We start from the raw sequence: 12,014 nt of genomic DNA on the forward strand, positions 1-12,014 counted from the left end.
CCTTCTGCTCCAGCTGTATCACTTTTATCAAATTTTATTTATCACATATTATAATTCTTATTATTTGCTAAGCTGAAAAACAACATTTTTATCAACAATAATTCTGATTAGTTCTCAAAGTAATTTTTAAAATAATACTAAATGAAAATTAAACATTTTTTATTTTATTTATTTAAATTATGACGAAATCTTAATTTTTTTTAAATGATTTAGTTCATTTTTTTGAATGAAATTTTTCTTTTGTATCTTGTAGGCTTTCGGAGTTTTTAACTTATTTAAGAGAAATTAAATTTCAGATAGTAGCTAGTATAATCCAGATTATAATGATTATAATCCAGATATCATACAGTATAATCTGGATTTTTTTTAGCTACTATCTGAAATTTTTTTTCACCACAGATATTATCTGAGATGATATCCAGTGTCATCTTGTTCTTTCCGTGTAGGGTATAAAAGAAAATTTTGACTTTTTCGAAGATTTTAATAAACTAAAAAAAAAATTAAAAGTTTTTTTTTTTAATTTATTTTACCAATTTAAAAGTTTTAAAATTTTTATCTAAAAATGATTAAATTAAAAAAAACTTCTGACTCAGTTTTTTTTCTAACTTTTCTACAAAATCTTACTTTTTTCTTAAAAATAAAAAAAATTATCAATTCAATTAGAGATTTTGTACTGTAAATTTAAATAACCCGGATAAAGAAATAAAAAAAAAATAATTACCACCAATAAGTTGGTTATCTTCTAAAAATAAAATTAAAAAAAAAAATTTCCTAATGATGTCATTATTTTTCTTGGTGATTCCTTATCAGGCAATTACATAAATAAATATTTTAAATCTTTCAAAGTGAAAAAAAAAAAAATGATGTTATGTCCCCACGTACGTCATACAAATACATGTATGTATGAATGTATGTATAATAATGTTCTGTTGGAGTACGGGTAGATATGAATGAGTGGGGCTATCACATCGTGCACTGGGTCACCGACTGATATCTATCCCCCTGATGGTATAGAGAATAAAAGAGCATAGCACGCCCGATACGAAGATACGTACGTATAAAATAAAAGCCATGGTTTCGAGTTGAGTTTTAAACAAGAATGGGTATAGTATTATACAGAGAGAATCTCTACTCTATATCTACTCGAGCGCGTTCTATTCGTACCCACCGAATACGAACACCACCGATAAAACCGATACGATACATACGATGAATCTACTCTGTACACAAACGCTTCCGTTTGTTATCGCCAGCATATATATATATATATATATATATATATATATATATATATATATATATATATATATATATATATATATATATATATATATATATATATATATATATAGTAACAGCTCGCTGGTGCTCTGTTGCTTTCAGGGTGGGAGAATTTTCATTCACAAACTCGTTATGAAATTAATAATACAAATGATAAACGGTATAACGCAGCAATAAAAGTCCCAAGTTACTTAACCACTTGAGATTTTAATTAATTTTTTTTTAAATTAACATTTATTATAATTGAAAAAAAAATTAATAGTTTTGATTTGCATAGCAGATCATTTGTAAACGTTTAAATATAAAATTATGGATTGAGGATTGGCGTTACAAAAAAATTATAAGAAATCCTTGTCAATTTGTCTATATCTCGGACCCTTGGGCCAGAATTTTCAAAAATATTGTAATTACCACGTATTTAAAAATTAAAAATTTTTTCAGATCTCAGAAATTTGGTAAAAATTATTAAATTATGGATTAAGGATTGAAAATACGAATAAGTTATATAAGATCATTTTTGTACACATAAAAAAAAAATTTCTTGAACCAAGAAAATTATAAGGAAGACCGAAGTTATTTTGGAGCAAGAAGAAATTTTCTTAGCTTAAAAAAATTTAACTTTGTTCAAGAAAATTTCAGTTTTCCTTAAAATTTTATTGATTTAAGAAAATTTGCATTTGACTCAAGACTTTTTTTTCTATGTAGGAAAATAAATTCTCAAAAAAATGTTCTTATAAATTTTTTACTGTGTATCAAAATTAAAATATAATTTCGATTCAAAGTTAAAGAAAGAAAATTGAATTATTTAAATTTGAAATTATTAAAAATTGTCGTAACATATTTTTTAATTAAATTTAATAAGGTTACCTGTCTTTGTTATTTTTTGTCGGATTATTTTCGAGTATGAATGGGATTCTTAAGATCGGATAGTAGACTATTCTATTCATTCTTAGATCGCACAGTATATATAGTAGAATGTATATGTATGTATAAGTATACATAAGCACGATAGAAAGAGGATGTGTGTTCTTGGTTCTTTCATAGCTTCATAGCTGCCATAGACGACATGCCACCTTCGTGCATTCCAACCTAATTCAATGAGAGTTGCTGGTGCTCAGCTCACAGTTACTTGCTTGGTTCGACTAACTCGTCCCACGAAATTCGATGCGTGACGCGGACGCGAACAAGGAGATATCGGGGTCAACATTCCCCAAGAATTCTTGTCTTGAGCAAATAATTCCTCTTGTTGACACTAAAAAATATTTTTAAAATAACATTTTCCAGTCCCACTGTTTCTTCGTATTATTCACCGTAAAGATGGCGAAGTCGACTTTGTTGGAAATCGATTCCTTCAATATTGTAGTTTTCAATATAAATTATTTTTTTGACTTTGAATTGAAATTCTTTTCGAATGATAAGAAATACAAATAAATTAAAAAAAGTCCTTTTTTGTCGAAAATTCAATTTTATACAAAAAAGGTTTGATATGATTTTTCTATATTTTCAATCCTTGACCCGAAATTCGAAACTGAAATTAATACAAATAATTATTTTGTATAAATAAAAAATTCATATATTTTCTAAATGAAAGATGATCTGAAAAAATTGATAAAAACTTTTTTTTTTTTTAAAGAATTCAATTCTAGAATTTTAATTTTGAACTTGAAAAATAATTTTTCTTTAATAAAATTTTTTCTCAATTATACACAGAAAGAAAAAAAGTCTCGAGTCAAACGTAAATTTTCTTAAATCAAGAAAATCTTAAGGAAGACTGAAAATTTCTTGAACGAAGTTAAATTTTTTTAAGCTAAGAAAATTTCTTCTTGCTCCAAAATAACTTCGGTCTTCCTTATAATTTTCTCGGTTCAAAAAAAATTTTTTTTCTGTGTAAAATTAATGATAATGTTGGCAAAATCGATTAAAATCTTTTAATAGGTAAAAATTTGAAGGACAAAATTTTTTCTCAGATTAATATGAGAAAGGGCTGTGAAGATCTGTTGATGGACGTGATCCCCGCGGCATCGGGGAGTGTTACTCGCGAATGAAAGTTTAGTAAGATCGAAAGAGCCGCGATCTAAGTCTCAAAGAGCAAAGGGAGGTGAAAAAGACGAAGAGAAAGATGATAAAGGCAAAGAAGAGTATGGTGAAGAAATAATGGGGAAAGAGAAGCAATTATTGGGATGATGGATGGCCCAAGGCGCTCTGCACTGTTTTGTAACCAAAGATCGACTATAAGCATTATCGCGAGTTTTTCGCATTAGAAAAAAAAAAAAAAAAAAAAAAAAAAAAAAAAAGATTTTAAATTACATAAACTAGATAACAAAATAGAGTAAAAATAAATGTTGTAAAATTGAAGAATGTATTAAGGAGCCGGGCAGGGCTCAGCACAAAAAGAGGATAAGAGATTATTGGGATAAAGTATGTGGAGTAGTATGGATGATGAAGAGTAAAGATGAGAGTAAAGAGAATGGAATGGATGTGGAAGAGAGTAAGAGGCGTAGACTGGCGAACGTATGAAAACAAATTACGAGGCGGCGTCTGTTTGTTGTGTCCCAAAAGACTCTGGGCCTTATATTCTCTCCCAGTTATTCCTTCGTTATCTTGTTCGATTCAGCTTATTCCTACTCAATCTTCCGTCTCGCTTCTTACTCTTATTTTTATTATTTAATTTTTCTTCTTCTTATTCTTATACTCTATTTTGTTATTTTTTGGTCATCTCATTCTCCTCTTTCGTAGTAGTTGATATTATTCCATCTTTCTTACACTCAAACGCTCTACACTACATTCTCATCTCATTGGCTTACATTAGAGTCGCGGTGCATACAACACGCAAGAGTTATTCGCATTCCATCCCCACCGTCCTCATCCCCGTCATCATCCTCACCATCATGCAATCCCTACAATCTCTTACTACCCAGCTCGAAACAAGATACATCGTAAACCAAACAACAACAACAACAACAACAACAACAACAACAACAACAACAACAACAACAACAACAACAACAACAACAACAACAACAACAACAACAACAACAATAATAATAATAATAATAATAACATAGTTACATTTTTAATGTTAAATGCAAAATCAAAACTTGATAATTAAAAAAAAAATTTTATCACATTTCAAATTTCGCGCATTTACCGACGCGCCATCTGTCCTTCTTATATTTAATTAGAGCCATTTTGTATTGCGCTAAATTCTTGACCCACCATTTTGTCAATGAATGAAATTCTACAACCTTAAAGACGAAATTCTTGAGTAGATAAATAAAAATACAATATTTTACAGCCCAGTTAAAATTTACTGATAACTACAACTGAAGGAAAAAAAATAGGCCGTAAGAAAATTTTGTTTACTTAATAAAACCCATTATATTATCGATAAATAGCTACGACGTGTAGTTTAGATATTTCATTTATAATTTAGATGCATACGAATCGAATTCATGTTTCTATTTAATTACATACGACATTCCTCTTTAATCTAAAAATCTCGTAAATGAAACTTGTGCATATATTTAACGTATACATAAACATATATATATATATATATATATATATATATATATATATATATATATTACTGCATATGTAGAGATATTTATAAACGTGTCTATTTGTGTTTGTATAAATATTAAATAAACATAGTCAATATTTCTCAATAACGGAGAATCGTTGAGCAATTGCTTAGGGATTAGAATGTAACACGTTGCGAAAGTAATCAGTTATACGAGTAGAGGGCCCATTAGCTCACGAAAGAACTTTATTATTTTTATTAAATATTTAATAATATCAACTTCAATTAAATTTTATTTCTGAGAATTTTAAATTACCTACCAAGAAGTTGTATTGAATAATAAAAATAGTAATAGAAAACCGAGAATAAATAATTATTTCTTTAATATCTGTGGGTACATTGTTGTTGAGCTAATATTGAATTATATATAATCTGAGGCAATATAAATTAAAATAGGCGTTAGTAATACATTATAAATATAATGCAACTGAAACAGCGGCGCCTCAAACAGCTACAGGTTATGGGCCCAGTGTAGAGTTGTGTAGTTTTGTTAGTACAAGACCCTCGAATTCTTAGACTACACAACACTATAAATTCGATTGTTGAATGGAATTAAGAATCAGGTCAAAGTATTTATACTAATGTAACGTTAGCACACATACACACAAGTGGTCGGATAAAAAGAAGACTTTTGTTAGAACAACTCATGCATTTATTTATCTTATGCAAACTCGGCAATTGGGAAAGTGTCGGCGCCAAGTTATTTTACAGACACAACTAAAACTGAAACTATCCGTACTTATAAATATCTATATGTATATAATGAGACAGATCAAATGTCCGTCGTACGGTTTAGTTAATTATCGCGTGCGACCATGAAAGGAGCTCTCACCGATCTCTCCTCGTTCCACGTACTCATCAGCATGTAAAGTCGTAATTCTTGAAGAATGACAATGAAACTCGAGGTTATATGCGTTTGTATCATCTCCGTCTTTGTCTGGTTGTTGTTATTGTTTATAGTTGTAGTTGTTAAACCAAAGATCGGCGCTGTAATATATATATATATATACATATACATATATACATACCCGAGTAATGAAAGAAGAAGAAAGAAGAAAGAAACAGAAGAATTAAATGAAATGAAATGAAAGAAATAAGTCGCGAGTAGAGGTAGGGTCGAGCATACGAAGACGTGCGTCTCCTTTCTAGAACATTCCTCGAGTCTGGTCTATCGACCTCGAGCCAAAAATTCAATCGGCTTTGGCCCTGGCCGGGAGCCAAATTCCTGTCGGTCTAGCTTCCACCATCTTCCCCTTCCTTGGACATTAAACTGCCTTTCCTAGAAAAAATATCATTTAATTATACTTGGTATCAGTACATACATTACCTCTAATTATAATTATTGATATTATAATTATCATTGATACTTTACCTTTACTTGCTCGCGGTGTTGTTAATAATTAACGCTTTATCAATCCGGTAGTTTTATTTATACGGAAGAAAGTTGTCAAGATGAAGATAGGAAGAAAATAAAGAAAGAGAACGTGAGAGAAGGAAGAGTAGAAAAGCCCACACGAGTCTGGCCGGATACTCACACTTCCGGTCCCACACATGGCCGTACCAGTTCCTCTCGCTCCCCATTCTCTACCCACCATGTGACATTTCTGTTGCTACACTCTACTGTGCTGTACTATACTTCACTGTACTATTTATTATTATATATACTTACACATATTTTTATATGGACTGCTGTGACACGCATGATGTCATCACCCTTAGACTTTACTCAATACCCCAAGTCTTAGTCCAAAAAAAAAAATTCAACTTTTTTTTTTTTTTTTAATTGATCTTCAATATTATTGAAATTTTCTTCAATCGCATTACCAATTAATTTATTTTAATTATTACCACTATAAAAATTAGTCCAACCAATTTGGTCTGAATTAATAAGTGGAGAAGAATCTGAAAGAAGATGAGAAAAAATAAAATTATACGATAAAATTAGTGGGCGTATTATTAAGTATGTAACGAGTTTACTCAACCGACTTAACTTTTACAACTGGATAATGCGATGCTGGTAGTTATAGTATATAGTAATATAGTAATATATAAATAAAAGAAATAAAGGAAAAGGTTTAGCCGCGCGCATATCCCGAGCGTGTCCGGTGCTTTATGAATGCGAGCCAACCGTACCCGTTGTATCTTTTTCTCTATCTCTTCTTCCTGACTACCACACTCGTATCATATACATATTACATGTGTATATATTTATATATATGAAGAGTTGCTTCTTTGTCGCAGTTGATAATACTGTAAATACAGGGTACAGTTTAGTACCAGAGGCCCCGCGGGAAATCGCATGGCGTACAGTCACCCACGCGTGTTCTCCGGTACTCAAACGTTAATTGCCGGTGGTAATTAAACGCGATTTAGTTAAGATGCAGGACTTAATAGACCGAGGCTGTAATAAAAAAAAAAAATATTATAATAACATCCTAAACAATTAAATAAATTAAACTACAATTTTTTCATGCATAGACGAATATTAATATTGAAGGAAAAAAAAAGAAAGAAAAAGAAGAAGAAGAAATTATGATGATAATGCAGCGGATTACCATACGTGGCAAATTGCACGTGCGAGCACGATTACACCCGCAGATACACTAATGAAACCCTTCCTTTCCCTCCTCATCCGACTCCTCATTGTGGAGCTAGCTCCTTTACCTCTTTCACTGCCTCCTCCTTCGGCTGTACATACTAATACTAGTTGCCCGTGACGTGCGGTACGGCTAATGCACCCGCACCCTCTCTCCGCGAATTTAAAACGCATGCGCTAACCACACACTCGTGCAATAATAATTGCTCTCATTGACATTTTTCTACGGTTCATTCACCGGTATCCCACCACATCCCCGTACAATTTCTTTTTTTTTTCTTCTTTCTTTCATTTATGTTACATTCTATTATTTGTGCTTAACTTCCATTCAATTTTACTCCTCCATCTTTATTTAATAAACTTCCATGGTATTATTTGTTGTATGAATGAGTCCAGCTGAAACAAAAAATCCAGTTAGTTAACATTTATAAATAAATAAAATAAGCTATTGGAATAAATTTTTAAATAAAAAATTTTTATTTACAAATTTTAATTAAAGTCTGAATATTTCAATTTTCTGAAATTTATTACACCGATAAAAAAAATTAATTTGAATCGAGCATAAAAATTTTTCAGTTAATAAATTTTACTTGATTCAAGATTTCTTTCTCTTAAATAAAATTAATTTTTTATCAATGTACTTACATACTGTTACTAAAATTGAAATATCCGTGGATAGTAAATAACAGTTATTTTTTTTTCGCCGCACGCATTCATTTGCCTGGTCAATAATTATGTTCACGCAATATAAATATCGCTCATTGACATTTTGTTTTTCATAATATACTACTAACTTAGTATATTCTATATACCACATAGTAGTTAATAGTGGTATAGCGTGTGTGTAAAATAATGTGTTGAGCGTAAAACACCGCGGTCCATTCACGAACCACGCCTGTTATGTACTTACATGCTGGTATGAGTTGAACAGAAACGTGCCCGCGCTCAATATATCATTCTCTTTCTTCTTTTCTTCAGTCCTACACAGTAATACATTGTACATATTAGCATTCCATGGTCGTGCATTTGTATTGAGTCCTACGTACGTTGATTTGAAAGAAGGGTTAAAATAGTACTTGTACTTGTCCTCGTCCTCAGTGTTGTCTCTCGACATTGCTCATGTTGATGATGATGATGATGATGATGATGATGATGATTATGACTACGACAACGACTGGAACTGTATGAGGGGACAGAAACGATAAATAGAGACAGAAAGGAATAAACAAGTGATTGAGAATAAGAGAAATATAAAAAAAAAAGAGTGAGACGAGGAATTTCCTGTTGTGAACATCTTCAGATGCATCTGCTGGTTTACTCATTCTCATCCTCGTCCTCATCCTCATCCGGACTGTACAATCTCATACTTATACTAAACTGAGCTTTGCACAACGCTATCACAGTGTTGTGTCCCGGTCTGCATTGTCAGTATGCAACAGCTCAAACCCGTTATGCAGGACTTGGACAACGTGCAAATAAAAATTACAAGTCAGCAGTCTCCCCTTCTCTATTCTGTTCCATTCCATTCGACGTCCAGCGTGTCCAGTATTTGAACCCAGACTAGCAAATGTTTAGTCTGGCATCAGGTGAAACGTCTGGGAACATTCGCTAATGTTTTAATCGATAACCTACAAAAGAATATCATAAAGTACACCTCATTCTTATGATAATTTTTTTTCAGCCTCTCTTTCTGTATCTGCTTACATAGAATGCGGAATAAAACTTACCCATCCACACATTTATCTACGCTGCTGTGTGTCGATTGTTGATTTTCCTTTCGTACGAACTTGACACGGCCCTGGACCTCGAGAGCTCTCTCATTTGCTCTTGTCGGCAACTGCTATACGCCAGTGACCTTAATAATCTTCCGCGAGTTATTCAGAGACCATATTCTCTATGTCTTTATTAATCCTATGTTTCCAGACGTCAAATAATTATATTATTCACTCGCTCTGCAATTCAAGGTACAATAATTACGTCTGAAGTATCTATCATTTTATTTCTTCAGTTTAAGTAATTATTAATATTGTAACATTTTTTTCTTCAAATATGCAGTGTCATATTTTTTCTAAGAATCTATAGCTTTGTTAATTTTATCAGACATGATTCTTGAATTGAAAAACAATTTACAAGTTTAGTAAATTTTCTAATTTATAAAAGCTGCTGTATCTTCAATTTTTCTTAGTTTTTAAAAAAATTTTTCTAAAGAAAAATTAACTTTCAATTTATATTATAGAAATATAATAAAATATTATCTAAATAAATAAAATATAATGTATATTACCGTCCCACATTCAGGTTAATATTTCTTCTTAAATTCTGATTATTTTATTAGACTGAAAAAATTTCTCACGTTACTCAAATTATTTTTTGACATTAATCTGCCCCTCGTTTAAAAATTTTATCCATAACATTGACATTTTTTGTGACCTTAATTATAATTGTTTATGATAATTCTAAAATATTTTTTTTCCATTCTGATACAATATGTAATTCCGCTTGAATATCAACTACATAACCTAAAAAAATAATAAATATTGCGTCAGAAAAAGTATTTCAATTAAATGCATATTAAATATTTAGTATTTAATATTAAATATTCCATAAATAAATATGTAATACTTACAAACAAACGTCATCGATATAAATAACATTCCAGAGTGCAGCATTCTCAGCTGTCTTAACCTCATACGGTTTTGTGAGAAGCATCACAACACTCATACTTATCATGCTAATCATTAAACATGTAGGTATTATCATGACGGTGAAGATGATAGTGGCGAAGATGATGATGGAAGTAGATGTAGATGTAGAAGTAGAAAGAGAAGAAGAAGAAGAAGAAGAAGAAGAAGAAGATGATGCAGGTCTGTTTGGCGGCAAGCGTCGGTTTGTTTCTGAGAAATAACGGGTCTGTTTTATCCCCCGTAGTCCTTTTCTCAGTCTTCTGTCTCTTCTCTTCTCACATGAGTGGTGTGTATTGGCCGCGGTGTACTCCAGTGTGTGTAGTATGTGTATGAGAATAAAGCGCATGCGCATTCTTTATTTGTGCGTCGGTAATGCGCAGTTGTATGCGGCAACGGGGCACGCGTAGTTGCGTGGCCAGTAGTGCTTGTACTAACGTTAGTGGCGGGACCGTCGGCCGCAGTTTACCCCCGAGCTTCATCGCGAGCGGTTCTTGTCTTCTTATTCCGACAGTTACTGAGTTTAGTTCGCTTTTTTATTTATTTCAACATTCAACAGTTTCGTAATTTACGTGACAATAATTGTTCGGGTGTGTCGTGTAGAGTGCACGTGACGCAATTGTTTCTTTAATGCCTTTAAATGTAAATCTATTAAATAAAATATAATTTATAAAATGCCGTTGAAAGTGAGGGTTAAAATTATAAATTATTTCAACGTCGGTAATACACGTGGGTCGATGACGCCGCGGCGCGACCGGAAACGACGCGGTTAAATGTCTCTCTCTTTATTATATTTTAAAAAAAGAAGAAATTATTTTAAATATATATTTATATATATATATATATATATATATATTTTTTTTTTTTTTTTTTTTCATCGTATTTTTATACTTCTGCAAGCCGATTTTGGTTTCAAGAGTTTACTTACTGATCAGACGTCCAATTCGTGTTGAAGAGTCAAGAAGAAAATTATAAATAATAATTGAAGATGACAAGTGAAAGGGAAAACGATTCGGAAAATAGTGATAAGAAGAATTATAGTCCAACGTAAGAAAGTTTTATATTAAATTTAAATAATGTTTAAAGAGTTGTGATTGAAGGAGATTAAGTATAAGAGAAAATCTAAATTATTATTATTATTATTATTATTATTATTATTATTATTTTTCCTTGGTCTTATTTATTCTCGGGAAATTTACTGCTGTGAATTCACCAGCGTGATTTACAGTTTCTCTTTGATCTCGGCAAATAGTCGGCAGGCTGTCACTGATTAAAAGGTTCCGTCTTTTGGATACCCGTCCACCGGCACGTGGCCGCCATTTTTGTTTATTAATGTTATTAAACATTAAAAAATAAATTTTTACAATCTGAATTAATGAATAAATCGATAATTTATGATTGTTTAGGAAGACAATTAGCGGCCCGTTTGAAGAAGAAATAGCAATAAGCTAAAGAAGCTAACGCTCGACGGTCGACCGGTAATTGAACCATTTCTTATGGCATTAAGTTGGTAATAGGGCCTTTTAACGTGGGTCACGCTACACTACAGTGCGCCATAGTACTATATAGACTTCCGGTCCGACGCAGGAAGTGAAACACACGTGTCCGGAGACCGTGTGTGTTCCCATACCAACGGGAGTACTCAAGTTCTTCCCCTATCTCTTTCCTGGCCGTCTTACGGGTAAAGGCTTCGGCTTCCTATCTCTAATTCTCTTCAGTTACTAAACTATGGCTCGAAAATTTTTTATTCATTTCAGATTATTATATTATTCACTACTTCGGCATACTTTACTGATTATTATCATCATCATTATTTATATTGATTCGACAAATCGATATGAGGTGATTAGATCGAGTGACAAGTGACGGATAA

General features: G+C 31.7%; 1 protein-coding gene across 7 annotated transcripts in view; it reads left to right on the forward strand.

Annotated features, from left to right (window-relative positions):
• The window catches only part of LOC141529144 (serine/threonine-protein phosphatase 4 regulatory subunit 1), a 93,360-nt gene that overhangs the window by 56,911 nt on the left and 24,435 nt on the right, over nt 1–12,014 (forward strand). Inside the window, exons 1-2 of one of the 7 annotated variants that reach the window (XM_074245582.1) lie at nt 10,625–10,827; nt 11,042–11,188. The exons of 5 other annotated variants lie outside the window; for them this stretch is intronic. In XM_074245582.1, coding sequence (XP_074101683.1) covers nt 11,130–11,188 — 59 coding nt within the window. In that variant the 5' untranslated portion in view covers nt 10,625–10,827; nt 11,042–11,129. Of the gene's footprint in view, nt 1–10,624; nt 10,828–11,041; nt 11,189–12,014 lie in introns of those variants that run through there. One more of the 7 variants, XM_074245583.1, reaches the window with a different exon arrangement.

This window comes from Cotesia typhae, unplaced genomic scaffold (assembly GCF_013202065.1).
Source record: "Cotesia typhae breed Kobodo isofemale line unplaced genomic scaffold, CoteBio_Ctyphae contig_44, whole genome shotgun sequence".
In the NCBI taxonomy this organism is placed as follows: Eukaryota; Metazoa; Arthropoda; class Insecta; order Hymenoptera; family Braconidae; genus Cotesia; species Cotesia typhae.